This window comes from Netta rufina (assembly GCF_964035555.1).
Source record: "Netta rufina genome assembly, chromosome: 5".
Lineage (NCBI taxonomy): Eukaryota > Metazoa > Chordata > Aves > Anseriformes > Anatidae > Netta > Netta rufina.
The window spans coordinates 46,020,304-46,046,670 of record NC_140128.1 but is presented as its reverse complement, the minus strand read 5'-3'; the positions used below and the strand labels follow the sequence as shown (position 1 = coordinate 46,046,670).

General features: G+C 67.9%; 7 protein-coding genes across 13 annotated transcripts in view; 2 read left to right on the top strand and 5 right to left on the bottom strand.

Moving 5' to 3' along the window:
- The window catches only part of AIP (AHR interacting HSP90 co-chaperone), a 3,375-nt gene extending 602 nt beyond the window's left edge, over window positions 1–2,773 (top strand). The window contains exons 3-7 of the mRNA XM_084288495.1: window positions 1–32; window positions 397–585; window positions 717–893; window positions 977–1,118; window positions 1,222–2,773. Of these exons, the coding sequence (XP_084144621.1) occupies window positions 1–32; window positions 397–585; window positions 717–893; window positions 977–1,118; window positions 1,222–1,427 (746 nt within the window). The 3' untranslated portion in view covers window positions 1,428–2,773. The remainder of the gene's footprint in view (window positions 33–396; window positions 586–716; window positions 894–976; window positions 1,119–1,221) is intronic.
- Window positions 2,774–2,926: 153 nt separating this feature from the next.
- PITPNM1 (phosphatidylinositol transfer protein membrane associated 1) lies at window positions 2,927–12,584 on the bottom strand. 5 transcript variants are annotated; one of them, XM_084288347.1, is made up of 23 exons: window positions 12,255–12,584; window positions 11,593–11,807; window positions 11,391–11,512; window positions 9,422–9,643; window positions 9,013–9,327; window positions 8,735–8,830; window positions 8,487–8,594; window positions 8,333–8,394; window positions 7,996–8,240; window positions 7,601–7,790; window positions 7,391–7,498; window positions 7,164–7,303; window positions 6,741–6,919; window positions 6,177–6,347; window positions 5,936–6,085; window positions 5,653–5,801; window positions 5,469–5,579; window positions 5,107–5,223; window positions 4,732–4,880; window positions 4,463–4,612; window positions 4,017–4,200; window positions 3,647–3,775; window positions 2,927–3,556 (listed from the first exon to the last, which is right to left on the bottom strand). In XM_084288347.1, the coding sequence occupies exons 1-23, from the start codon at window positions 12,330–12,332 to the stop codon at window positions 3,290–3,292; spliced, it is 3,657 nt and encodes a 1,218-aa protein (XP_084144473.1). In that variant the 5' UTR covers window positions 12,333–12,584; the 3' UTR covers window positions 2,927–3,289. The 5 variants fall into 5 exon arrangements, with proteins under 5 accessions (XP_084144473.1, XP_084144474.1, XP_084144472.1 ...); XM_084288348.1 differs by having other exon boundaries at window positions 5,936–6,082; XM_084288346.1 differs by having other exon boundaries at window positions 5,936–6,347; window positions 6,820–6,919.
- A 611-nt stretch (window positions 12,585–13,195) lies between these two features.
- Window positions 13,196–14,096, bottom strand: CDK2AP2 (cyclin dependent kinase 2 associated protein 2). Its single transcript, XM_084287018.1, has 4 exons — window positions 13,949–14,096; window positions 13,749–13,852; window positions 13,532–13,664; window positions 13,196–13,433 (listed from the first exon to the last, which is right to left on the bottom strand). Exons 1-4 carry the CDS (start codon window positions 14,019–14,021, stop codon window positions 13,366–13,368), a joined length of 378 nt encoding a protein of 125 aa, XP_084143144.1. The 5' UTR covers window positions 14,022–14,096; the 3' UTR covers window positions 13,196–13,365.
- Window positions 14,097–14,437: 341 nt separating this feature from the next.
- CABP2 (calcium binding protein 2) lies at window positions 14,438–17,256 on the bottom strand. 2 transcript variants are annotated; one of them, XM_084288360.1, is made up of 8 exons: window positions 16,809–16,908; window positions 16,298–16,457; window positions 16,038–16,193; window positions 15,767–15,797; window positions 15,483–15,617; window positions 15,267–15,376; window positions 15,033–15,180; window positions 14,438–14,721 (listed from the first exon to the last, which is right to left on the bottom strand). In XM_084288360.1, exons 2-8 carry the CDS (start codon window positions 16,358–16,360, stop codon window positions 14,696–14,698), a joined length of 669 nt encoding a protein of 222 aa, XP_084144486.1. In that variant the 5' UTR covers window positions 16,361–16,457; window positions 16,809–16,908; the 3' UTR covers window positions 14,438–14,695. The 2 variants fall into 2 exon arrangements, 1 of the variants encoding a protein (XP_084144486.1); XR_014618528.1 differs by lacking the exons at window positions 14,438–14,721; window positions 16,298–16,457 and having other exon boundaries at window positions 15,040–15,180; window positions 16,809–17,256.
- Window positions 17,257–17,403: 147 nt separating this feature from the next.
- NDUFV1 (NADH:ubiquinone oxidoreductase core subunit V1) lies at window positions 17,404–20,414 on the top strand. Its single transcript, XM_084288359.1, has 10 exons — window positions 17,404–17,555; window positions 17,642–17,724; window positions 18,458–18,628; window positions 18,697–18,880; window positions 18,956–19,145; window positions 19,323–19,535; window positions 19,612–19,778; window positions 19,848–19,929; window positions 20,013–20,158; window positions 20,258–20,414. The coding sequence occupies exons 1-10, from the start codon at window positions 17,502–17,504 to the stop codon at window positions 20,339–20,341; spliced, it is 1,374 nt and encodes a 457-aa protein (XP_084144485.1). The 5' UTR covers window positions 17,404–17,501; the 3' UTR covers window positions 20,342–20,414.
- Window positions 20,415–20,679: 265 nt separating this feature from the next.
- NUDT8 (nudix hydrolase 8) lies at window positions 20,680–22,437 on the bottom strand. Of its 2 annotated transcripts, none has more exons than XM_084287443.1 (4): window positions 22,024–22,437; window positions 21,790–21,922; window positions 21,231–21,307; window positions 20,680–21,103 (listed from the first exon to the last, which is right to left on the bottom strand). In XM_084287443.1, exons 1-4 carry the CDS (start codon window positions 22,248–22,250, stop codon window positions 20,899–20,901), a joined length of 642 nt encoding a protein of 213 aa, XP_084143569.1. In that variant the 5' UTR covers window positions 22,251–22,437; the 3' UTR covers window positions 20,680–20,898. The 2 variants fall into 2 exon arrangements, with proteins under 2 accessions (XP_084143569.1, XP_084143568.1); XM_084287442.1 differs by having other exon boundaries at window positions 20,680–21,144; window positions 21,230–21,307; window positions 22,024–22,421.
- A 559-nt stretch (window positions 22,438–22,996) lies between these two features.
- MTCH2 (mitochondrial carrier 2) lies at window positions 22,997–26,221 on the bottom strand. The gene is made up of 13 exons (XM_084286996.1): window positions 26,060–26,221; window positions 25,830–25,914; window positions 25,635–25,741; window positions 25,528–25,554; window positions 25,184–25,237; window positions 25,039–25,096; window positions 24,848–24,899; window positions 24,711–24,770; window positions 24,214–24,307; window positions 24,072–24,116; window positions 23,893–23,960; window positions 23,519–23,594; window positions 22,997–23,389 (listed from the first exon to the last, which is right to left on the bottom strand). The coding sequence occupies exons 1-13, from the start codon at window positions 26,144–26,146 to the stop codon at window positions 23,303–23,305; spliced, it is 900 nt and encodes a 299-aa protein (XP_084143122.1). The 5' UTR covers window positions 26,147–26,221; the 3' UTR covers window positions 22,997–23,302.
- Window positions 26,222–26,367: the final 146 nt, after the last annotated feature.

Sequence of the window (26,367 nt, the reverse complement as noted above, 5' to 3'; positions counted from 1 at the left end):
GGGAGCACGCCCGCTTCCTCTGCGACGCCAAGGTGGGGCGGGGCGCCGGGCTGGGGGCGGGGCTTCAGGGTGGGTAGGGAGTGGGTGTTTGGTCGTCAGGGGGCGTGGCTTGGTGGGAGAGGGCGTGGTTTGTCTGGGGTGGGCGTGGCCTTGGTGGTGGGGGCGGGGCTTGGCCATGTAGGTGGTTGGGTTGGTGGTAAGGGGCGTGGTTTGTCGTTGAGGGGCGTGGCTATGCTGTTGGGGGCGTGATTTGTCTTATATGTGGGCGTGGCTATGTTGGTGGGGGCGTGGTTTGTTGGGGGGCGTGGCCAGCCCAGGGGTGGTTGCACCCCCAGGGTTTGGGGTCCTGGTGCCCCCCTCCCCCCCCCTCCTAATTCAGCCACCGCCGCCCCCCAGCACGTGGTGCTGTACCCGCTGGTGGCCAAGAGCCTGCGCAACATCGCGGCGGGGAAGGACCCGCTGGAGGGGCAGCGGCACTGCTGCAGCGTCGCCCAGCTGCACGACCACTACTCGCTGGGCTACCCCGACCTGGACGAGCTGCAGAAGAACCCCCAGCCCCTCATCTTCGACATCGAGGTGCTCAAGGTGAGGACGCGCTCAGCGGGCGCGTGAAGCGCTTGTGTGCACCCCTGCCCCCCTAGAGGGTTCTGGGGGTTCTGGGGTTTCCCCCCTTCCTGGGGGCAGCCGCCGCCCGTGTGACTGGGGGGTGCCGGCAGGTGGAGGAGCCCGGCTCCTACCAGCAGGACCCGTGGGCGATGACAGACGAGGAGAAGCTGCAGGCCGTACCCCTGATCCACAAGGAGGGCAACGAGCTGTACCGGCAGGGCAAGGTGCAGGAGGCAGCGGCCAAATACTACGATGCCATCGCCTGCCTCAAGAACCTGCAGATGAAGGTGGGGCTCCCTGGCCCCTCTTGGGGTCCCCCCCGATCCCTCCCACTGTGCAGGACTCTTCCCCGCTCCTTTTCGTCCTCCAGGAACAGCCTGGCTCTCCGGACTGGATCGAGCTCGACCAGAAGATCACACCACTACTGTTAAATTACTGCCAGTGCAAGCTGCAGTGCGAGGAGTACTACGAGGTGCTGGATCACTGCTCCTCCATCCTCAACAAGTATGAGGGTAAGGAGCCGTGGGCCAGCCCGGCCGGCTGCAACGGGTGCTGGCAGGGCGAGGGGGTGCTGGGGATGCCCCCACGCCCCCCAGCCAACAGCTCTCCCCGCAGACAACGTCAAGGCCTACTTCAAGCGGGGCAAGGCCCACGCGGCGGTGTGGAACGTGGCAGAGGCGCGGGCTGACTTCGCCAAGGTGCTGGCACTCGACCCCTCACTGCGCCCCGTCGTCTCCAAGGAGCTGCGGAGCCTGGAGGCCCGCCTGCGGGAGAAGGACGCGGAGGACAAGATCCGCTTCAAGGACATCTTCTCACAGTAGAGCCCGTGGCCGCGTGAGAGAGCGCGACGCTCTCGGACCAGGTTTTTAGATATTCCCCATGTGGAATGTTTTATCGATGTTTATTAATGTTTAATACAAAGTTTACTTATTTGAAGTCATGGGAAGCTGCACGGGAGCTCGACACAGCACGGCGATGCAGCAGCACGCTTAAGCCGCAGTATTAATCAGAGTATAGCAATCGCCGCGTACAGTCGAATCGCAATATGAGCGTGCATCTCCCAACTGCTCACTAGACTGTGCTCGTCGTCACGGTGCCGGGCAGCCCCAAGCGTTACGAAGGACTATGTGGGGTGAAATGAGCTCAAGCCCGCTGCTTTCTTCCATGTTTCTTTTATTTGTTCATTGATTTTTATCTTTTACGTTGGGCTACGCCGTTCTGCATGGGTCTGGCTGAGCTGTTCAGGGCCATGGGGTCACCAGTGCCAAGGCTGGGCCTCATCTCTTGCCCCGTCGTGCCTGTGCTGCACCCCACATCCTGCATCGTCACTTCTCAAGGCTGCTGCTATCATCCCGAGGCTGCGTTTCCTGTGCTACGTCACCACGTCAGTCGTAAATATTTTATCTGAACTAACTGCTTGTTACTGCTATCTATATAAAGCTGTGGTCATGCACTACCGAGATAAACAAAAGTAAAACTCATCACAGACATCTGGCCACTTAGAAAAAATTGCTGTTAGCGACAGCTCAAGTAAAACAAAGTGGCAGGCAGGGCAGGAGCACGAGAGCGAGCCTGGCAAGCCTTGGCCCTGGGGTCCTGCAGGGCTGGACCTGTGAAACTGAGCAGTTTCTTGGTTTGGTAAGTGCTCCACGTCGTTTGTGTACTACAGCTGCTAACGTGTCTAGGGCTGCATGGCTTTACGTCAGGCAGGAGCTTGCACAAGCAGGTGTAAAACCACCAGGCCAGCCCCTTCCCTTCGCTGCCGAGAGCTCAGCGTGCAGGCAGCGGCCCTGCTGCTCACCCTTGAGCCTCAAGGACGCGTGTCCTGTGCCCTGCTCCTCACTGCTCGCCTCCCTCTGCTGCTCAGCCACGTGCTGCCTGCTGCGGCGGCCTCTGAGCCACAGCACGGAGCTGGGGGCACCAGGGCAGCCCCCCCCCCCGAGGCCCCGGGCTGTGTTTCCTGGCAGGGACACAAAGTCATTCCCCTGTGACGCGTCCCAAATTGCTTACGGCCAGGCCACCTGCCTGCCAGTGCCTGCTCCGCGTGGGGCACCACGTGAGGCCCCGCGTCGGTGGCTCCCTGGGGCCAGGGTTTGGCTGAAGGGGTGGGGGGGGGGGAGGGAAGGCGTAGCCCCCGTGCTGGCACAGAGCAGACGTGCAGCAGCTCTGCTTTACATGGCTTTATTCACAATGAAATGAACAGAACAGAGGAACCCTGGTTTGTTTGTTTGTTTGTTTTTAATCCCAGCCCTTCCCCTACCCCCCCCCAACAACTTGCAACACCGAACAGAAATAAATACGCGGTCGCGGGGAGGGGGCTGCTGCCCGCGGGGTGCAACCACAACCCCCCCATCACCACCCACCCCCGGCAGGGTGAGCCGGACCCCGGGGGGCACCGTTCCAGCCCCCCAGAGCTGCCTGGGAGGCAAACCCCAAAGGGCACTGCCCCCCAGCAGGGACAGGGGGAGCCCACGGGGTGGGGCAGCAGGGTGGAGGCAGAGCTGGGGGGGCTGCAGGTGGTACCAGGGGGGATCACTTCTGCCCCTGGAGCAGCTGGGAGCGGTCTCACAGCCCTCCTCTCGGCTCAGGGCCTGCCGTGTGCTCCAGCCCCAGGCACTCCCGGCTGGGAAATGAAGGCTGTGTCCGGGGGGGAGGAGGGAAGATGATGGGGGCCACACCGCGCTCACTCCTCACCCTCCAGCTTGAGGCTGACGCTGCGGGGTTTGGCACGGGGCAGGCTGGGGGGCGCGGGCGAGGGGCCCCCGTCCCTCTCTGCCTGGCTGGAGCCCCGCGAGCGCAGGAGCTGGCTCTGCTTGCGGAGGAAATCGACGGGCGCCGGGCAGCCGTAGGTGCCTTTGCCCAGCACGGGCCGGGGGGGTCCTTTAGGGGAATGGGCCAGGGCTGCCGCCTCCAGCTGGGCGAGGTGGGCTACGTAGCCCTCGGAGAGGAACTGCGGGACACAAGGACGGCCTGAGACCCCGGGGCAGGGGCAGCGCACGGATCCTACAGCCCCAGCTCGGCCCCAGCCCTGCCCCCCTACCTGGCACTGGTTGTGGAACTTCTTGACGGCCCGGCCCACGATGTAGATGTGCGACGGTGCCAGCCCCAGGGAGCTGTAGACGGAAACGTCCTTGGTGGAGCCGTAGCCGGCGACGATGGTGATCTCTGCCTGCGCACAGAGAGCAGGGGTAAGGCAGGGACAGACCCCACAGCACCGGGGCAGCGACGTGAGCCCTGGTTTTGGCCAACCCCAAGGCACTGGGTCACTGTGCCCCCCCAGATCATGGTCCTGGTACCAGCACTGCTGGGCCAGCTCCACAAATCACCCCACGTGGCTCCTCCAAGGATGGAGAGGAACAGGGATTGCAGCTCAGCCCACCCTATCCCACACCGCCACCCCTCGCACCCACCTCGGTGCGCAGGCTCTGCAGGAAGGCTGCTTTCTGCCTCAGGGGGTCGTGGGTGAGACCGTCACAGAAGGAGACGGCGCCGTGAGGGAAGTTGTGCTGGGACAGCCAGGCCACCACGCGGTGCTTCTGCATGTCGGGGCGCCCCGTCACGTAGATGATCATATAGCCCGAGTCCTGCCAGTGCCTGGGGGGGCACAAACCTTGCTGCCGGGAGCCCACCCGAGGACAATCCCGCTGGTGGGAAGCCACCAGGCAGCTCCCGACAGAGCAGGCGTGGGCGCTGGCTCCAAAACCTTGTCCTCTGTGGGGATTTCAGCAGAGCTGTGTTCTGTCACAGCGGGAGACACCCCAGCTCATCCCCGGGATGGCTCTGCCGTCCCCGCCGCCCCGATCGGTTTGTCACCATGCCACAGAAGGCCAGTTACCCTCCCGAGAAGAGCGCCTACCGTACGACATCAACAGCACCCGCCCGCACTTTGGGGTCGCTGCCCATGATGGAGACGCTGGCCGTGAAGGAGCCGTCGATGCTGAACACCACCGACTCGGTGCCCCGCGCCACCACCGTCAGGTACGCCTCTGCGTAGCTGTGGTCACCCCTGGGACGGGACAGCAAGGGGACTCAGCGCCAGCTCTGTCACCTCCCTCAGCCCCCAGGTTTCTGCCCAACTTGCTGGAGAAGAAGGTGGCCGAGGCGTCCCTGCCAGCCGCACCTCACCTGACCACCATGCGCACGGGGTAGATGCCGATGGCCAGGGCCTTGTCCGGGGGGATGGTGAAGGTCAGGCGCCCGCTGCCGCTCGTCACCTCGGTGCCGTAGTACAGCCACTTCCCCGAGAGCGGCTGCGTCATGATGTAGATATCCACCTGAGCGAGGGGAGAAGGGCTGAGCGCAGAGCCTGCTTAGCTGCTGTTTCCCTAACCTACAGGTCATTACGATCCTCTGCCGCCACATCCGACAAGGGGCTGGTCTCCAGCCCTTCCCCTGCCCCTTGGCTGCAGGTGACACTGGCCCCGTGTCCCCTCCCAGATATCCCTGCCCTTGCTGCACCTCCAGGGACGCCCCAGCAGCACCCCAAAGCCCCAGCAGTACCTTCTCCCCGGTCAGGGTCACCACGTCCAGGGGGCCGTACATGAAGCGGCCGCTCAGGACCTGCGCTTTGCCCTCGCACACGATGGTGTCGCTGGCCCGGTGGTTGGCTGTCACGTTCTGCAGGGACACACGGGGCTCAGCACGGCACCCGAGAGCCCCCGAGCTGGCACGCAGCCCCCGCCAGGCCGTGGGACCAGCATGGCACCCTCGCAGCAGGCAGCAGCAAACCTTCCCAGCTGCATCACCGCAGGGACTGGGACTTGCCCGGCCACCCGAGCTCAATCCCAAGCCTGCCCTGGCATAGGGTCAGGTTCCCAGCAGCTACAGCCCCAAAACCAGCAGCTGGCCACGGGGGTACATACCCGGATCTTTACTTGGGTGCGCTTGCGCTGCCACTTCTCCCGGGGGATGGCGGGGCTGTAGATGGAGCTCTCCTCGCTCTCCGCCGGCTGCGGGCCCTCCTTCTCCATCACCTGCCGGGTGGCACGGCACAGCTCAGCCTCCAGCGGGGGAACTGGGCCACCCGCCCCGCTGCCCCTGCCATACCTGGCGCAGGATGAAGGCCACCACGTCAGAGGACTCCCAGTAGCTGGCGTGGAAGAGGTGGGGCAGGGTGATGGTGGGGAAGGCGGTCAGCGCGTCGGGGCAGTAGAGCGAGTAGTCGATGCGCTTCGGGCCCCACCAGCGCTCCAGGACTGCCAGGAGAGCTCACATGAATCCATCCCTGGGCCTTATCCCACACCCTGCTCCCCGGCCCCATTTCAAGCCCCGCACAGGACCTCCGGACATCCACGGTGCTGGGACAGGGTGGGCAGGGGGTGACACTCACTCTTGACAACTTCACTGGTGCTGGCGGGCGTGGGGGGCTCTCCAGGCTCGCTGCCCCTCCAGAAGCCCCCGAAGCTGCCGGTGGGAGTAGGGGGAGCAGCCAGGTCCACCTCGGGCAGGAAGAGGGCAGAGTGCATCTGCAGGGCCTCTGCTGCGGGCAGCACCGAGTCAGGCCACCCAGAGCCCATTTTGGCACCCCCCTCGAGAACCCAGGACCGGCCGGGCAGCGCGGGGCCGCTCACCCAGCAGGGAGGAGGTGCCGTCGCCCAGCGGGTACTTCTGGTAGCGGGGCACGCTGAGCGGCGGCACGGCGTGGAAGGCTTTGGCCAGCAGGGGCTCGAGGCGGGAGGCGCAGGGGTCGGCCGCGTGGAAGAGGTTGTAGATCTGCTCGCAGGCGGGACGCAGCTGGGCCACTGGGGCAGAGAGAGAGGAGCAGGGGGTCAGGGCTGCCAGGAGCACAGCAGGGATGGGGGAGGAAGGCTGGGAGGCACGGGGGAGCGTGGCAAACAGGGAGGAGAAAGCGGTACCCAGAGGCAGGAAAGGCTGGGGAGACAAACCCAGGATGCTGGTGACAGCCTGCGGTGCCGTGGGACAGGCTGGGCTGGCACGGGGCAGGAAGGGGGACACTCAGGCACGTGCCAACACCAAGACCCCCACAGCCAGGGCGTGCAAGGGGCCCAAAACCTAAGCAGAGCTGTTTCAGGAGGTCTGGGGGATTCAGACTTGCACGGGGCAAGGGGGAACACAACTCAGGAGCCCCGCAGGGAGGCTTGGGGGCTCACGCCGCAGCCAGAGGGGGTCCTCACCGTCCAGAGCGGGCATGACGGTCTTGCGCAGCGCGAGCACCAGCCCCAGCGGGGAGCCGAAGAGGAAGAAGCCGGATACCTTAAAGTCAAGGCGGGTGCCGCCGCCCTCCGCCCCATCCAGCGCTGCAGAATTGCCTCGCGGTGCCTCTGCCTCCAGCGGGGCCTCACTGGACTGCAGGCTGCAACAGCAGAGCTGGTGGGCACGGGAAAGCCAGCGCTGCACCCGCTGCAGCCCCGTCAGCCCAGAGGAGCTGCTGGAAGCAGGGGAGCTACAGCAGGGCACCGCACCTCTACCACGCTCCCTCCCAGGATGGTGCAAATCAAAAATTCACCCTTTGCATGGAGTGTAAGATTTGCCTGGATGCCACTAGCACTCCCACGGGGAGAGGGGGTGGCGCTGCTGACTGTCCCCCTTGCTCTCACCTGCACGAGGAGCCGGGTTGCTGGCTGTCCCCCTGCACGCCGGGCTCGGGGCTGGCCTGGCCTGACCCTGCTGCTCCCTCTGCCCCGTCGGCCAGCGGGTCCCTGCCGCCACACAGCTCGGGGGAGATGGGCTCCGTGCTCTGCAGGAGGAGAGGAAAATATCAGCGAGTGGCTGGCTGCTGCTGAGCCACTGCCGACGCCGATGGCTCCAAGACACGGGCACCCACCAGGCTGCCACGGCGGCTGCTGCTCCGGCTGCCCCCTGCGCCCGCCCGGCTCTGGCACAGCGCGTCGAAGCCCAGGATGCCTCCAACACAGTCCCCGAGCAGCACCACCTGTGGACGGCACGCTGTCCGGGCCGAAAATGTCCCCGGTGGGAGCCAAGTCCCAGCTGGAACCCAGGGTGAAGCTTCCCCCGAGCTCCCCGCCCCTCTCACCTGGCCACAGAAGCCGGCGCCCTCTCCGGAGTGCAGGAAGGTGCTGTAGGCCTGGTTGGCGCGGGTGATGACGGTGCCCACGGCGTGCTGGTAGCTCCCCGAGGAGGTGGCCAGCAACGGGAGGGCCGCCAGAGGGATGTGGTCCTGGCTGCTGGACAGGCTGTCCCGGTCGTGGCTGTAGGGGCTGAGCCTGAAAGGGGCATGGAGAGTGGGTGAGCCGGGCTGCCCCGGCATCCCCAAGCCATCGCACCACGCTCGCTTCCCCAAATGCCGTGCCAAGAGAAGAGCCCTCTCCCCGAGCCCACCGCCTCCCCAGACCCCCTCCCGCGAGCGGTTTGCGTGGGGAAAGCCCCCTCTCACCCCACAGCCCCGGCACGCCGTGCCGCCATCCTCACTTGGAGACGAGGGCGTAGGCAGCGGCGCAGATGGGCGGGCAGGGCACCAGGCGCAGCGCCACGTGCCCCAGCGCCTCGGGGAAGTGGACGCGGGTGACGGCGTCGAAGGTGGCCGCCAGCGTCTGCACGTCCGCCTGCTTGGAGCCCGGCTCGCCCACCCCCTGGTCCAGGATGTTGCCGCTGTGGAGGATGAGGAAGAGCGCGTGGATCCGGCACGCCTGCGCCGCGCTCTCGGCCGAGCCGCCCTGCAGGAAGGAAACAGCTCCCGTCTGCACCCACGCCGGGGTCCCAGCCATGCGGGGGGAGGCAAGAGGGACAGGATGAGGTCTGCACACACCTCAGAGAAACCGGCTGCTGCCAGTCCTTCACCGTCTGCCTTGGCAGCGCTGGGCCCCTCCCCTGTGAGCACGTGGCTGAGGTGAGCCGAGGCCGGGCGTCCACGCGGGGAGCAGCCCCCAAGGTTTCGGGCAGGCCGTGCCCGCCCTGCTCACCCAGAGCCTCGTCCAGCTCTGCCGGCCGCTCCAGCGTGTCCAAGAAGTCGTTGGAGCTCCATTTGGTCATCTCCTTCGCAAAGACTTCGTCGCTGTCAGACAGGTCCTCTGCGGTGGCAGGGATGGGGCCGTGGGGTGGGCGAAGGGCAGCCCGCCCCCCTGCTGACCCCCGCGGGGCAAACCCAGACCAGCCCCTGCTCAGGCTCCCCCCCAGCAGAACCCGAAGTCGTGGGGCCGCTCCGCCGTACCGTGGGCGTCGAAAAACTCCTCCTCGGAGCTGTTCTCGGAGTCACGGGCAATGTTCTGCATCCGCCACTCGGACAGGCTCTGAGGAGACACCCCCCCTGCCACCAGCACATTGTCAGCGCTCACAGCCCCCAGGGCAGCAAGCCCTCGCTCCCGCCCCACAGGTCCCTGCTGCTCCTGCACACAGGGGACACCGAAAAGAGGGTCCCCTGACGTGTCAGCAGCAGCAGCTCTGAGTCTGGGGTCCTGCTCACACCCACCACAGGACCCGTTCCCTCACCTCCGTGCTGGGAAGAATATGAAGAACGGGAAGACGTGGACCACTGCTTGGCAAAAGTATCATCGGGGGAGGCGTCGGACGTGCCCGGTGCCTCGGCACCCTCCTGCCCGCCGGCAGCTCCCGGCTCCGGCCGCCCCTCGGGGCTGGGGCCGGCGGCGGGGGGCTCCTCGGCCTCGCCGCACTTGGCCATCTTCTGGGCCAGCATCCGCGCCGTCTCCTCCTCCAGCTGCCGGATGTCCTCCATGGTCAGGTCCGTCCACTCGTCCTGCCAGCACCAGGCCTGGCGGTGGGCGCGCAGCATCACCTTGCGCAAGCCTGCGACAGGGAGCGGGGAGCGAGCGCGGCGTGGCCCCGGCGCCCCCATCCCAAAATCCCTGCGAGCAGGGAGCCGATCCCACCCCGCGCTCACCGACGTCGTGGATGAACTGCTCGATCTTGGACTGCATCCCCCAGTAGCGGAACTCCACCTTGCAGAGTTTGTAGGCGCACATCAGGGGCCCGCCGGCGGCCGCCTCCAGCCAGTCGTCCCCCAGCGGCCCCCGGCCCGTCTTGGCCGAGTGGTAGAGTTTGGGGTCCTCCTCGGGCTTGTACTCCCCGGGGGAGATGGGGTCGCGCACGATGTCGATGGTGTCTGGGGGAAGAGAAGCAGCACTCGTTACCCCTCACCACTCAGAGGAGCGAGAAACAGGGAGGAAAGCAGAGAAAAACACACAAAAACAGGACCGGGGGCACTCTGAAAATTATTTCCACGCGCCGTGCGCTCATGCTGGCAGCACCACCGAGCACCATCCCCGTGGCTGTAACCTCAACAGCACCTTTGGGTGCACTCAAGTGCATCCCATCCCCATGCCAGGGCCGGATCCAGCGCCCCGAGGAGCGGCTGCAAGAGGCGCAGGCAGCCACGGGGGGGGCTGGGCGCTGCGAGCTGGGCTGACACACTTAGGAGCATTAGAGAGGAGATTTGGCAGCTGGGAGAAGGCTCGGGTGACCCCGGGGACGCAGGGGCTGAGATTGAGGCCAGCCCAGGCAGCGTGGGGCAGCAGGGAGCCCCCGCTCGCTGCCTCCCCCAGGAACGGGGCGAGGAGCAAAAGCAAAACCTCGCAACCCCAAATCTGTTTGTCCCCGCTGACACCCCCCGTGCCGTGGCAGCAGGGCCAGCACCAGCCCCTAAATCAGCGCCCGGCGAGCTCGGGGAGCAGCTCGGATCATGGCACAGGGCCGGCGTTATTCCTGTGTCGTTCCTGTGGGTTTGTTTCTGGGAGAAAACCTGCAAGGACGCTGCTATCGGTGCGGCCAGCTTGGCCCCGACAGCCCCGGCACTCACTCTGCTGCCAGGCACCCTTTGAAACGTGAGAGGGGATTTTACATCCAAGGTGCTGGGAGCGAGAGCTGGCAAAGAAAATCCCTCCCGGGGTCAGCAGCGGCCCCGTGCTCCTTGAGGAGGGGCTGGAAGCTATGGGACCGGGTCTGGGGATGAAATCAGGCAGGGGCCGTGCCCTGCCCGCTGTCCCCTCGGCCCCGGTTGCTGCTTGGTGGTGGCAGGGACAAAATTTGTCCCCCCCAGGCCTGCACCGCCAGCGTCCCAGCCGGACATCCCCAGTGCTGCAAGAACCAATGAGAGAAATAGGTCAGATGAATCATTTCCTCCGAGTGCCTATTTTAGGCCTCCATTTTAAGAGCAGAGTGTGACGCGCTGCACTCCAGTGCCTAAAACAACCACACTGACACCGCCGGGAACAGGAGCAGGCAGCAGCCGGGGACAAACCTGCCCCCGGGGGGGCGGGGGAAGCTGTTTTGGACCCCCAGCTCTGCCCTCAGCCAGCGCAGAGGGGCTGGGACCGGAGAGCAATGCCAAGCAAAGCTCTGGGGAGCAGGAGAAGCAGGGCAGCGAGAGGGGAAAATGGGGACACGCTTTCCCAGCTCCCCCCCTCCAGCCGATCCAAAATGCCCTGCCCAGAGCCCGGTGCAGGTTCCCACTCACACTACGAGAGGGGCAAAGCGGTGCCAGACCATGCGGGACGGGCTGGGACATGGGACAGGGGAGCAGCAAACAAACACACAGGCAAGGTGAGGGGGCAGGAAATGAAATCAACCCCCAGAATGTTTTTAACACAAATGCTCGCTTAACGGTGCCACCACCAGACTGGGCAGGGTGCTCGGGGCACAGGTGCCTTTCCCAGATCACTCCCATAACACAAGGGCCAGAGGAGGGAGCAAAACCCACCACGTTGCAGGCACTGAGCCTCTCCTCGGCTGCCTGGTGAGAGGCTGAACCCCTCGGGCTCTGCGGTGCAGCCAGCCCCAGGAGAGCTGCACGGGGACCCCGGCAGGCATTGGATCCTGCTGGGCTGTGGTGACAGCACCCCTGCCTTACGCACCCAAAATCCTCTGCCTCTTCTCAGCCGCACTCAGGTTGAAGACGTTGGTCTGCTGGCCTGCATCGGGCCGGTAATATGTCTCGATCTCGATGGAGAACTTCTCCACAAAGGGGCAGGTGTACCTGCGGGAGGTGCGGGAACGGGGCTGAGCCCGGCAGGCGGCCCCAAAACCCGTCCCGTGTCCCCCCCCACGAGGTCCCACCTGGTGCGGGTGTAGGGGTAGGCGTTCCAGGACTCCTCCTCCACCTGCAGCGCAGCCTTGGGCAGCAGCGCCCGAAACCAGCTGGGGATGTGCGAGCCCACGTGGTAGATCTTGTGGGTGTACTGGCCGCTGCCGCCGGGGCCATCGCTGTAGGGCCGGTTGGCCAGGATCTCCACCCCGCTGCCCTCGCCGCTCGATTCCTCCCGGCTCTTCTTCTGCAGGGCGAGGGCTGGCTGAGCCCCCGTGCCCCAAAACCCACACCCAGCACCCCAAAACCCAGCACCTCACCAGCACGCAGATCCCCCACATCCTTCCCCAACCGCAAACCCCCTCAGCCCCACAGCTACCCCTGGGATCCCCTTGCTTAGCCCCACACCCCCAAAACCCCTCCTGGGGGGCAGCCCCGTGCCCAGAGCCCCCCAGATTCCACACGGCCCTTCCCAGACCCCCCCCCTCAGCCCCACACCGGCCCCTCACACCCCTCAGCACCCCCCCAGGACCCCCGGATCCCCATCCTGGTGTTCCCAAGACCCCCCTCACCCCCCCCAGCCCCCCATCTTAGCACCATCCCGATGTCCCCACACGGTCCCGGTGTCCCCACACGGTCCCGGTGCCCCCCCCCCATCCCTCAGCAGGCCGGGCCGGGCCGGGCCGGGCCGCACCTGGATCATGTAGAGCTGAGCCACCTGGTACTCCTCCAGGCTCATAGGCAGCAAGATGTGGTACTCCTTGATGAGCATGGCGGCGGGGGGCAGCGCCTGCGGGCACCGCCGTTACACCGGCCCCGCTACCGGTACCGGGCCCGGCCCGGCCCGGCCCGCACGGCGCCCGCCGCAGCGCCGCCAGGCCCGCCCCGTTGCCATGGCAACGCGCCCCCCGCCCGCCCTCCGCGTTCGGCTGCGTTCGGCTCCCTCCGCCCCGCGTTCGGCTCTCTCCGGCCGCGCTCGGCTCCCCCCCGCCCCCCCCCCACCCCTTCGGCAACCTTCGGCAACTTTCGGCTCCCTCCGGCCGCGCTCGGGCCCCTCCGCCGCCACCGCCCCCCGCCGAACCTGCTCCCCCGGCTCCGCGCCTCGTGACGTCACGGAAAGGGGGGCGCCCGCTGACGTCAGAGGTGGTGGAGGGGGGGGCGTGACGTCAGAGAGGGGAGGCGGCGCTGCACGGGGGGCTGCGAGGGCGGCGGGGCCGGGGCGTTAAAACAGGGGAATAATGGGGGGGAAAGGGAGGGGTAATAGGGGGGATTTGGGGCGTTTTGGGGGGATTTGAGGAGTTTGGGGGGGATTTGGGGAATTTAAGGAGTTTGGGGGGGTTGGGGAGGATTTGGGGCTTGGGGAGGGGGAGTTTTGGGAAGGGGTTGGGGAGTTTGGGGGGTTTTGAGGAGTGCGGAGGAGGATTTGGGGAGTTTGGGAAGTTTTTGGGGAAACTGGGGAGTTCGGGGGGGATTTAGGGTTTGGAGGGGGGAAATTAGGGGTTTTGGGGGGGGTTGGGGGGGACTTGGGGAGTTTCGGGAGGGACTTGGAGAGGTTTTTTTGGAGGGGATTTGGGGTGATTTTATTAGGTTTAGGGTCACAGCAGCTCTCGCCCCCCGCCCCCTCCAGGCACCGTGTCCCGAGCTCGTCCTTTATTTATAAAAACCCGCGGCTGCGAAGGGAACCGGGGAGGGCAAGAAGGGGGTCAGGGGGGGAGCCCCGGGGGCGGCCCTGTGCGTGTAGGGGCCACCGGCGGGGCTCCGGTACCGGGGACGGGGCCAGGGTGGGGGGACACCGGGGGCGGCCGTCACGTGCGGGCGTTGCGCTCTGTCTCGGCCAGGCACTCCCGCACCAGCGCCCGCGCGTGGATGATGCCTACGGGGGGGGACAAAGTTGAGGGGGGGGGGGGGGTGAGTCCCGGTGACACCGGGAACCCCCCCTACCCCCCCCCCCCCCCGGTGCCGGTGCCGTACCCCGCTTGAGCCGCTCCATGGCGCTCTTGCTGCCGGCGTAGGTGGGCCGGATCTCCTTGCCCATCTCCTCGATGACGGACAGCAGGTCGGTGTAGGTGCTCTGCGAGCCCGGGGCACCGGGGGGCTTCATGGCCTGCGGGGTGCGGAGGGCTGCGGTTAACGGCGAGGGCTCAGCACCGGGCCCCGGTACCCCCCCCGGTACCCCCCCCACACTCACCTGCACGTAACCCATGGAGGGCGGCCCGAAGTCGTTGAAGAGCGGCCGGAACGGGGCGGCGGCGGCGCCGGGCGCGGAGCCTGACGGCGAGGGGACGCTGGTGGCTACCGGGGGGACGGGCACGGGGTTAGCGCGGCCTTACCGGAGCCCCCCCCTCCCGGTACACCTCCCCCCTCCCCCCAACCTCGTCCCCTTCTCACCGGCGGGCGGCGCCGCGGGCCCCGGGGCGGGGCTGGCGCTGGCGGGGGCGGGGGCGATGGGCTTGTAGGACATCCCCGCGGGCCCGCGCCGCGAGCGGCTCCCTGGCGAGCGGCGGCGGCGGCGGCGGCGGCGGGCGCGGGGCGGGGCGGGGCGCGCCGACCCCCCGCCGCCGCCGCCGATTGGCCAGCCCGCGCGGCCCCGCCGCGCTGATTGGCCGCCGGCCCGGCCAGGCCCCGCCCCCCGGCCCCGCCGCGGAGAGAGCGCGGCCCGGCGGCCGCCGCCGCTCGCCAGGCTCCCTCCCCCCCCCACCTCCCCTCCCCTCCCTTCCTCCCTCCGCGCTCGCGCCGATGACGTCGCAGCCCGCGCGCCGCGCTGACGTCAGCGCGCCGCCCCCTCCCCGTTGCCATGGAAACGGCGGCGTCCGCCCCCCACACACACAGCGCCGCCATTTTGCCCCCCCTCATCCCATCCCCATCCCCGGTAGCAAGGAGGCGCGGACAGCGGCGGCCGGCACACGGCTTCATTGCACCGGCACCCCCGCACCCGGCCCCACGGCCACCGGCAGGCCGCAGGGGGAGGCGCGGGGGTGGCCCAAGGGGGGAACGGACGGGCCCGGTGGGGAAGGAACGGGCCCGGGGACCCCTCCCGGTGCCGTTGGGGGGGGGTTGAGGGGGGCGGTGCCGGGGCCCTGCGGTCTCGGTAAGGCACGGCGGGGGGCTCCTGTCCCGGCTGGGCACGGGCCGCCCTCAGCGCGACATCATCCGCACGAACTCTGCCGGGGGAAGCGTGGCGTTAATGGGGGGGGGGGGTAGTTAAGAGGTCACGGAACCGGGGGGGGTCAATAAAGGGGTATTGGAACCGGGAGGGGGGATTAATTAAAGGGTAACGGAACTGGGGGGGGGGGTAATTAAGGGGTAACGGAACCAACAGGGGTCAATAAAGGGGTATTGGAACCAGTGGGGGTTTAATTAAGGTGTACTGGAACCTACAGGGGTTAATTAAGGGGTAACGGAACCGGCGGGGGTTAATTAAGGGGTAATAAAGCGGGTACCACAACCGGCACACCCCCTCCAGCCCCGTTACCTTCGAAGTCCACCAGGCCGTCCCCGTTGAGATCCACGTCCTTGAGGATCTCGTCCACCTCCCGGGGGTTGAGCTGCTGCCCCAGCAGCTTGCGCATGGCCTCCCGCAGCTCGGCCATGCTGATCTGCCCATCCCCGTTGGTGTCGAACTGCCGGCGAGCGGGTGGGGGGTGACGGACGGTTCCACCCCCCCCCCCCAACAGCCCGTCCCGGCAGCCCCCCGGTCCCCTCTCACCTCGCGGAAGGCGTCGCGCAGCTCCTTGATGCCGATCATATCCGCCGTCTCCGCCAGCATCTTGGGGCCCATCAGCTCCACGAAGTCATCAAAATCCACCTTGCCGCCTGCTGCGGGAGGGAAGCGTGGCCGGGGTGTGAGGCACAGCTCTGGGGACACCGCCGAGGGGACACGGGGTCCTGTCCCCCCACCCCCCCGCAGCGCCCCGGCACCTACTGATCTGCTGGGACAGCTCGATGAGCTCCATCTCGGTGGGCATGTAGCCCATGGTCCGCATGCACTCGCCCAGGTCCTTGTAGCTGATGTAGCCGTCCCGGTCCTTGTCGAACTCCCGGAAAGCTTGCTTCAGCTCTGGGGACAGCGCGGGGACGCAGGTGGCACCGGGGGGCACCCCCCTTCCGCCACCCCCCCCGGCCACAGGGTGGGATGGGCGGAGGGGAACGGGTGACGGGTTGGTGACGGGGGAGACTCCAGCCGCGGGCAGCGTCCCCACGCTTTACCTTCGATCTCCTCCGGCCGCAGCTCTCGGTCCTGGCAAGAGAAAGCGGGCTGGAGGGACGGCCCCCACCCTAAAACCCCCCCCGGGCGGGCGGCGAGGTGGCCGCGGGTGACCCCGTGGGATCCGTGTGCCACCACTTCAACCGGGGACAGGGGAAGGGGGGGCCACGAGGCACCGCCACGGCGTTGTCTTGACCCGAGGAGCCCGGGACGTGCCCCTGGGGTGAGCGGCCGGGGAAAAAAGAGGCAGGGGGGGCCACGACCGGCACGTACCAGCTGGGTGATGGCGATGCTCTGGCGGAGGAAGATGCAGGCCGGCCCCACCAGCCCGTGCAGCACCGAGTAGTTCTGCAACGGCGGCGACTGCGCGGCCTCCGCCGCCTCCTCGGCCTCCTGGGGGCCGGGGGGGCCGCAGCGCTGCCTCCCGTCCTGCGGGCAGAGCCGGCCGGTAACGGGAGGCACCCCCCCGGTAACCCACACCCCATATCCATCCCCCCCCCGTGCCTTTAACCACCCCACAGGGCCAGCCTTACCTTGGAGAGCCTCCGCTCAGGGGTCTTGGTGCAGTTGCCCATGGCTGGGGGGTGCCCGGGCATCCCTGGCCCCCCCGGGGGGGGTCGCCTGGCACAGTCCTGGGGGCCGCCGACTCCGGCCCGGGCGCGCCAGGACGGGGTTTTTTTATAGTAACAGCGGCTGCGTGGGGATTTGCGGTTTTTATTGAATATCTCGGGATATGGAGGGCGAGGCGGGGGGGGGTGATGGCGGGAGGGGGCAGCACGCGCCCGCACACACACATAATCCCCCGGATTATTCCCCGCTCGGCCGCACTGCTCCAGATGTGGGGGAGCCACCCAGCTGTCCCCGAGGAGGGGGGGACGAGGACACCGAGCGGGGACACCGAGCCGTAACCCCGCCACCCTCCCCTCTAAAATAATAAAATGCATTAAAATTAACCCAAAACTCGTCATTCATTCCCCAAAATTATTCATTCATTCATTCATTCTCCCCACTCCCCCCTCCCCCCCCCAGCACGCCGCCGGTTACCTGCCCACCGGGGGGCACCTCGGGGCCCGGCTCCTCGGTGCTCGCACGGCAGCGACCCGGACCCCCCCCCCCCGGGGCTCCGCCGCCTCCGGGACTGGAGGGGTTGGGGGGGCGGCTTCGGTCCCGGGGGGGCCCGGCGGGGCGGCCCCCGGGGGGCTGCGGGCAGGGGGCTACCGGGGGCGCGGCGGGGCGAGCCACGGAAGAAGAGGAACATGCTGCCGGTGCCCGGTGCCCGGTGCCCGGTGCTGGTGTCCCCCCCCTCGTCGCCCCCCTCCTTCCACACTCCGCCGCCCCCGAATCCGATCCCCCGCTGCCGGGGTGAGATTGCAGCGGGAAACCGGATCCGCTCCGGGACACCCGAGCCGCACCGGGGAGCGACACCGAGACCGGGGGGTGGGGGGGTGGTTACCGGGGGGGTTAACGGGGGTGTTAACGGGGAGAGGGGAGCGGGGGCGCGGGGGCATCGCGGGCACTGCCCCGCTGCTGGTGGGGAGAGCGCGGAGCGACCCCTGTGGGGGTCCCGGTGCCTGTCCCGGTCCCGGTGGGGGTCCCGGTCCCGGTGCCGCCCCCCCCCCGCCCCGGTCCGTGACGTCACCGCCGCGCCACCGGCGCCCGCCGCTGCCGTCAGTGCCGCGCGCACCGGCGGGGGGCGCCTGAAGGTGACGGGGATTTGGGGGGGGGCCGAGCCCCGCCATGGCCGCCCGGCAGCTGCAGGCGCTGCGCCGCCTCCCCGCCGCCGCCTTCTCGGTGAGTGCCGGCACCGGGACCCCGCAGCCGGGCCCCGGTACCCGGTGCTGAGCCCCCGTTGTGTCCCGTCCCCCCCCCCCCTGCAGACGGCGCCCAAGAAGACGCAGTTCGGCTCGCTGCGGGATGAGGACCGCGTCTTCACCAACCTCTACGGGCGGCACGACTGGCGGTGGGGGGCTGGGGGGGCTGGGGAGGGTCCTAGGGGGGCTGGGGAGGGGGCTGGGGGGGCTGGATTGGGGTCGGGGTGCTGGGGAGGGGATCTGGGGGTGCTGGGAGGGCTCCAAGGGGTGCTGGAGGGGGTCCGAGGGTGCTGGGGAGGGTCGGGGGATGGTGGATGGGGGGCTGGGGGATGCTGGGGGGCTCCAAGGGGTGCTGAGGGGGGGCTGGAGGTGCTGGGGAGGGGGGCTGGGGGGGCTGGATTGGGGTTGGGGTGGTGGGGAGGGGCTTCAGGGGTGCTGGGGAGGCTGGAGGTGCTGGCAGGGGTGTCTGGGGCTGTTGAGGGGGGGTCCACGGAGTGCCGAGAGGGTCTGGGGGGTGCTGGATGGGGCTCTGGGGATGCTGGGTGGGACCAAGAGGTGCTGGAGGGGTCCAGGGGTTGCTGGATGGAGCTCTGGGGATGCTGGGGAGGGGGCTTGAGGGGTGCTGGGGGGGACCAAGAGGTGCTGGGTAGGATCCGGAGGATGCTGGGTGGGGTGGTTTAGGTGCTGGGAGGAGATCTGGGGGGTACTGGAGGGGACCCAGTGGTGCTGGGAGGGGGTCTGAGGGTGCTGGAGAGGCCCGGGGGTGCTGGATGGGGCCCAAGGGTGCTGGGAGGGGGTGCTGGGGGGACTTTGAGGGGTGCTTGGGGGGGTCCAGCCCCTCCTGGTGATACCAGCCCCCCCGCCCCCCGCTGTTGCCGGCAGGCTGAAGGGCGCGCTGCGGCGCGGCGACTGGTACAAGACGAAGGAGATCCTGCTGAAGGGCGTCGACTGGATCCTCGGCGAGATCAAGGCGTCAGGGCTGCGGGGCCGCGGCGGCGCCGGTTTCCCCACCGGCCTCAAGTGGAGCTTCATGAACAAGCCCCCGGATGGCAGGTGGGGACCAGCACCGGCACCGCGTGCCCGGAGCGCCGATAGCGGGGGCTGACAGCGCTTCCTGACAGGCCCAAATACCTGGTGGTGAACGCGGACGAGGGGGAACCGGGCACCTGCAAGGACCGGGAGATCATGCGCCACGACCCCCACAAGCTGGTGGAGGGCTGCCTGGTGGCCGGCCGCGCCATGGGCGCCCGTGCTGCCTACATCTACATCCGAGGAGAGTTCTACAACGAGGCCTCCAACCTGCAGGTGAGCAGCAAGGGGCCCGGCGGGGTGCTGCCGGCGATGTGTCCCCCCCGTGCCCACCCACTGTCCCCTCCGCAGGTGGCCATCAGGGAGGCGTACGAGGCCGGGCTGCTGGGGAAGGACGCCTGCGGCTCAGGGTACGCCTTCGACGTCTTTGTGGTGAGGGGCGCCGGGGCTTACATCTGCGGGGAGGAGACGGCGCTGATCGAGTCCATCGAGGGCAAGCAGGGCAAGCCCCGCCTGAAGCCACCTTTCCCTGCTGACGTGGGTACGTCCCCAAGCTCCCCTCAGCTCCCGGTGTGCCAGTCGTGGCAGCACAAACCCCAGTTCCCCACCAAATGGCCCCTCTCGAGCACGATGCAGTGACCTTGGGCAGTGCCTGGCTGCCGTCCCACCACAGGGACGCGGTTGTGCTCTGGCACCACTCAGCCCCCACCACTTCCAGGTGTCTTCGGCTGTCCCACCACGGTGGCCAACGTGGAGACGGTGGCCGTGTCCCCCACCATCTGCCGGCGCGGCGGCGCCTGGTTCGCCAGCTTCGGGCGCGAGCGCAACTCGGGGACGAAGCTCTTCAACATCTCCGGCCACGTCAACCACCCCTGCACGGTGGAGGAGGAGATGTCGGTGCCGCTGAAGGAGCTGATCGAGAAGCACGCGGGTAAGCACCGTGGCCCTCCTCCGCGTGGGATGTTCCCACTGGGCCCAGCTCAGCCTGAACCCCCCCTTTTTGGCAGGGGGTGTCCGTGGGGGCTGGGACAACCTTCTGGCCGTCATCCCGGGGGGCTCCTCCACCCCGCTGCTCCCCAAGTCGGTGTGCGAGACCGTGCTGATGGACTTCGATTCCCTGGTGCAGGCGCAGAGCGGGCTCGGCACGGCCGCTGTCATAGTCATGGATAAATCGGTAAGGGACGAGCCCTCCCCGCTGCCTGCCTGCCCCCGCCGGGCCCTCACTGTCCCCATTTTCCCCCAGACTGACATCGTCAAAGCCATCGCTCGCCTCATCGAGTTCTACAAGCACGAGAGCTGCGGGCAGTGCACCCCGTGCCGGGAAGGTGAGCGCATGGGGCTGGGACGGATGGGGTGGGGGGGCAGCAGCCGGTGCTGTGGGACCCTCACCACCTTCCCCTCCTCGTAGGTGTTGACTGGATGAACAAAGTGATGGCTCGCTTCGTGCGGGGCGACGCGCAGGTGGCCGAGATCGACGCGCTCTGGGAGATCAGCAAGCAGATTGAGGGCCACACCATCTGCGCCCTGGGCGACGGCGCCGCCTGGCCCGTGCAGGTGCGGGGCTGGGGGGGCCAGGAGGGGGATTTTTGGGGGGATTTTCAGCTGGTGGTTGTTGCCCTGCCCTGTTAATTCCGCCTTGTTTGCTCTCCCCAGGGCCTAATCCGCCACTTTCGGCCGGAGCTGGAGGACAGGATGAGGCGCTTCGGGGAGGCCAAAGCTCGAGCGGCCTCGGCGTGAGGAGGCAGCGGTAGAGGACGGGGGGTGGCACTGCGCTCCCCTGCCTAGGGGGGCTTCGTGGGGGTGAGGGGCTGCTGCTGGGGGCTCCTTAATAAACGCTGCTGTGCTCACAGGCTCCTCTCTCTGCTTTGGGGGGCTGCAGTCATAAAATCAGGAGCAGAGGCCCCGTGGAAAAGGGCGATGTGGCCAGGCTTGGCCAAGGGCTGGGAAGCCCCTGGGTGAGGTCCTGGCTCCCCACAAGCCCCCGTTTCCCCTCCTCTCCCTGGACCCCTGAGCCAAGCAGCTCCCTGGCACCAGGGAGGGCTCTTACCTGCACCAGCGAGCTGGAGGCTGTGGTGTAAGTGGTTTAAAACATGGCTTTTTACTACAATCACAGTGTCACAGGCTGGGCAGCAGCGTGGAGTGCGTGACAGCCCCGGGGCTGCCCCCTCTCCGCAAGCGCGTGGCAGGGCTGAGCCCCACGCACCCCAAAAAACAACAAACCAAACCAACAGGCAGCACCCCCAGCGTGCTGCGAAGGGCAGGCGGCACCCCAAAAACTGGGAAAAGGTTTGGGGTCAGGCCCTGCGCGGAGGGGCGGCGAGGTGGCGGCCGGGCACGTGGGTCTTCCTGCGGTAGCGCTCGGGCGCCAGCAGCTCCAGCGTCAGCTCGGTGATGATGGCCGTGAGCCCCCAGACACGGTGGGGGCCGTGGAGGAAAACGGGCAGGGTGTAGCCGTAGCGGCCCCTCGTGCGGAAATGCGTGTAGCCCTGGTTCTCCTCCCGCAGCAGGTGGGCCAGCGGCAGCGTGAAGGTCTCCGCCACCTGCGGGGACGGGGACACGCACGGGGACGGGGATGGAAGGGGGTCCGGAGCGCCCGTGTCCCCTCCCCAGCGTGCGGTCACCCACCTCCTCGGGGTTTGGGGACAGCTTCAGGTTCTCCAGGGGGCCCAGGTTGGCCACGACGGGGACCACCAGCATCCCTTGCTGGAAGGGAGCGGGCAGCGGAGGGGCAGGGGGGTGACAAGTGACAAAAGTTTGTCCCCACTCGCCTGGAGCCCCCACAGCCATCCCTGGACACCCGTGTGCCCCACGTCCCCGTCCCCTCTGTCCCACTTTTCTGCCCCATGTCCTACACAGCAACCACCCCGTCTACCACATCTCTGCCACCATGTCCCCAGACACCCTTGACCCCATATCCCCACCACCACCTCACCCCTGACCCCAGTGTCCTCATCCCCACGTCCCCAGTGCCCCCTGCCCCATCTCCCAGCCCCATGTCCCCTTACCCCCACATCCCTGTCACCGTGCCCCTGACCACCCCACGTCCCCAGGCACCCCCGGGCCACCTCCCAAACCCCCGTGTCCCCTCTATCCCTCTCCCCTTTCCCCCAACCCTCCTCCCCCGACCCCGCTGTCCCCGTCCCCGTGCCCCCAGCTCCCCCCCGCCGCCCCCCGGTGCCCCGTACCCGGTCGGGCAGACTTCTCAGCATGCCCCAGACGCTGCCCTCGCCCAGCTCCAGCCCCAGCTCCTCCCGCGTCTCCCGCAGCGCCGTGGCCACCGCGTCGCTGTCCGACGCCTCCCGTTTCCCCCCGGGGAAGCTGCGAGGAGCGGAGACGACGGAGGAACCGGAGGGGGGGGGGGGGTGACCGGAGGAAACCGGGGGGGTTACCAAAATCACCGACACCCCTTCCAAACTCACCTCACGTCGCCGCTGTGCGGCCCGGACAGGCGGCGGCAGCGCAGGGTGTAGAGCAGCGAGGGGCGGCCGCGCACCGAGCACAGCGGCACCAGCACCGCCGCCCCCGCCGCCGCCGCCGCCGCTCCGCCGCCCCCCGCCGCCGCCAGCAGCTCCCGGCAGCGCCGCTCGGTGCCGCCGCTCAGGTACCCCCGGCGAGGGGGGACGCGGCCCCAGCCCGGCCCCGCCATGGCGCCGCCGGGGGAAGGGGAGGGGAAAAAGGGCGAGGGGAGGGCGACCGGCACCGGCCCGGCCCCCCCCGGGGCTCCCGGGAGCGCCGCACCGCGGGAGGAGCGCGAGAAAATAGAGCGAGGGGCGTGCGGGGCTGCCGCTGGGTGTGAAACCCGGTCATGGGGTGCGCAGCGGTCCCAGGGGGAGTTGGAAACTTTCTGCTGGGTGTGCGAGATGGGCACGGGGCGTGCGGTGCTCCCGCTCGGTGGGTAACCCGATCACAGGGCGAGCAGTGCTCCCAGCGGGAGTGTGACGGCTCCTGCTGAGCGTGTCACCCGGTCACAGGGCGAGCAGTGCTCCCAGGGGGCGTGCAACGCTCCTGCTGAGCGTGCAATGCAGTCACGGGGCGTGCAGTGCCCCCGCTGGGTGTGCAGAGCTGCCTGCTCGGCGTGTAAACCAGTTACTGGGTATGCAGTGCTCCCCGGGGGTGTGCAACCCAGGCACAGGGCTCCTGCCGAGCGTGCGATGCCCCCAGTCGGTGTGCAACCCTCCCACCAGGTGTGCAAAGCTCCCTGCTGCCATGGCACCTTCTCACGGCCCGTGCGAGCCTCCTTCCACCTGGGGAAGACGCCTGCTGGGCGTGCAACCCTGCCAGTAGGTGTGCAAGCCGGGCACTAGGTGTGTTGCCCCCGGGCCATCGCTTCCCTGCAGCCCGAGAGGTCGGCACGGCCGCTCGTTAAAACAAGGACACAGAGACGGAGCAGGGTCATGTTTCCGGGTGCCATTATCTTGGGGTGGAATTTCCGCTGCCGAAACAAAGCGGGGACACGGCTCCGGCGGCTGCGTCGGGGAAAGGGTGCTGGGGATCGGCTGGGATCAGCTGGGATGGGCTGGGGCAGCGCAGGATCTCCTGCAGGAAGCCCCCGGCCCCACGACAGACACTCTCACACGGCCACCTTTTGTCTCTCAGGATGAAATGATTTTTAAAAAAACGGTATAGAAATCACAACTCTCGCATAATTCTTTGCCTCCGGAGCTCGGCCTCAGCTTTGCGATTCCGCTCTCAGCTTCTTCAGCGGAACCTCCTCTCCTCCCACACGTATCGCTTCCCTGCGGGCACCTTGCGGAAAAACAGGCTGTTCCCTCGGCTCATGTTGCCCTGGAAGGGGACATGGGTTAGTGCAGGGTGAGGCTGGGATGCTCCCAACCCCATCGCGGCCCCTGAGAACCGCAGGGCTCCCCGAGCCCGCGGTCATGGCCAGGGGGTGCGGCGGCCCCAGCCCCTCACCTCCTTGTGCAGCTGGCTCCAGCAGTCCAGCCAGGAGGAGTAGGTGGGCGCGTAGGGAAGCAGGCCCCCGGCCAGCCTGGGGAGGGGAGGAGAGCACCACGGGGTTATTTCCACCCGGGGCTGAGCAGGCGAGGTAAGACACAGCGCCCTGGGGCTGGGCTCAGGCGTGCCCGGCTCCCTCCGAGCCCCCCAAGGCAGCGAGGGATCGAACCCACGGCCACGATGGGTTTGAAACCCTCCTGTACCACTCGGAGCTTTGGAAAGGCAGCTCTGGGGACCGATCCTGCGTGGATGGCTCTCGCTAACCTCTCCGGGCACGCACGCGCCCTCGGGGGGAGTGCGGGAGGCGAGGGAGGTGGTGGCAGCACGCTCACCCGCAGTTATTGACGGCCATCAGGTTGGAGACCAGCACGAAGGGGTACGTCAGCATGCTGGCGAAGAACTGCGGGGGGAAAGCAGGGCTGCTCAGCACCTCCAGCCCCTCCAAGGAGCCTCCTGGGTGACAGTGTCACGCACGTGGGTGTGCAAACACCCAGGCGGGGGCTGTACTTACTCCGGTGACTGCCTGCGAGTAGCTCTTCATCTCCGCCATGGAGACCTGGGGGAGGAGGGAGGCAGCTTCAGCCCCGATGCGGAGCAGGGACCTGCGTGCCCGCCCTCAGCCCAGCTGCCCCCGCACAGCACCGAGCCCCTACCCCGTTCTCCAGCGCGTACGTGTTGATGAGGTAGGCCAGCATGTTGCAGAGCCAGAGCGACAGGATGTCTCCGAGGAGCCGGGGGATGAGGCCGCTGGAAGAGGAGAGAAGAGGCAGCAGGTTTAGGAACAGGAGGGGGCAGCCCCCTGCCCAACAGCTGGGTGAAACTGGGCAGCCCCGTGCCTTGGGATCACAGAGGCTTGGAAAAAAACAGCCTGTGTTGGCTGGAAGAATGCATGCATGACTGGGAGAAAAGGGCTGTGGTGACTCAGAGTGCCCCGAGCTGCCGGCTGTGGGAGGAGGATGAGAGTTTTAATGTCCCCAGGCACAATGTCCCCAGTGCACAGTGCCCAGTGGCACTGTGCACCAGAATTAGGGCCTGGTACAACTGGGTGAGGAGATGGGAGGCTGGACAAAGCAAGAAACAACGAGTGAGGCTTGTGGGTTTTGGGGAGAGATCCTGCTGACCCCACAAATTCAACATCGAGAGCACTCACGCGAAGAATCCCAGGATGCCTTCTTCTCGGTAAATCGTGGCGAAGGCGCTTAGTGTCCCACTGGGCCGGGAGGGAAGAGCAGAGAGGTCACGCCACGCAGGGACACGGCACCCCACGGCTGTCCCCACGCCCCGTACCTGTACTTGGTCTCCCTGCCGATGAACTGCACCATGCATCGCAGGGTGATCACTGCGGGCAGAGCCAGGTGACGCGGGGTCAGCAGGGGACAAAGGGACGCTGTGGGGCAGTGGGGACACCACAGCACCCAGCGCCCGGGCTGTCCGTGGGGAGGAGCAGCAGCTAGAGGAGGCCGTGCGGGGGTACCTACCGTGGAATGGGTGGGTGATGAGGGTCGCGGCGGAGCGAGCAACCATCTCTCGGGAGGTCTGGAGGAGAAAGGGGCTGTCAGCGAGGGGAGGAAGGGCAGGAGAGAGCTGCCCAGCCCAGCACCCTCCTCTTCCTGCGCTCCTCACCTCCTTGAGGACCTGCTCCAGCGAGGACACATGCTCCTTCTTGCTGGCTCCTGGCTGGAGACGGGCAGAGGCGTCAGGCAGGGTACAGCACCCCAAAACTCACCCCGCTCTCCTCAGGCACGGCTGCGCAGCCCCCCAGCACCAGCCCCTCCAGCTCTGGCAGCACCCTGTTTCTCCTCTCAAGCCTCACTGGGGCGGCACCAAGAGCCAGCTCCGTGCCGGGCTGCTGCTGCTAATCCCCACGCCCGCAGGGCACGGCCTTGCCTGGCAGCAGCAGCTGCTGGGGACACAAGGGGAGGAGGAGGGGAGGGGAGGATTCACCACCAGAGCCTCCTCCAACGTACCTCAGCCTGCTCGGCGTCCTGGTACCGCTGCAGAGAGAAGGGCACACGGTCAGCGGGCACCACGGGAAGACACAGCCCCGCCGGGGCTGGCACACGGGGCACGGTACCTGCAGCACTTTGCTGTGCACCACGGTGCCGATGGCGCTGGAGCAGAGCCGGGGGGTGAGGCCTTTGAAGAGTCCCGCTCTCCCGTCGACCTTCACGATGTGCTTGGCTGGGGGAGACGCGGGTCAGGCCGCGTCGGGGCCCCAAACCCGGAGGGCACACCCGCGGCCACCGGGCTCCCGGGGACGCTCACTCACCGTAGGCGAAGAGGCCGGGCAGCTGGTAGACCTGGCGGCCGAAGATGTTGCGGCCCAGCGTGGGGGGCAGCGGCTCGTAGCCAACCTGCGGGGAGAGGCGCGGCCCAGTGCCCGCCATCCCGGGCAGCCCGCGGGGCCCAGACCCGGCCCCAACACCCCCCCCCCAACCGGTACCGATACCGGTACCGATCCCGGCGCCTTGCCCCGGTGCCGGTAACGCCGCCCCTTACCTGCACCAGCACCTTCACGTACATGAGCGGCTGCGACAGCACCGTCAGCCCCGAGCCCAGCAGCACCTGAGAGGCCGAGTCCGCCATCCTGCCGCTGCTCCCGCTGCCCCTCCTGCTGCCGCCCCGGCGCCACGGCCCAGAAGGACACGGCCGCCGCTTCCGCTTCCGCCCCCGGTACTTCCGCCGCGCCCGCCGCCCGCTTCCGGCCCGGGTTGCCATGGCAACGCGGCCTGCGCCACCGCCGCGGCCTTCGAGGCCTGAGGCGCCGCCATGGCGGCGGGGCCCGAGGGGCCACCGGGCGGGGGAGG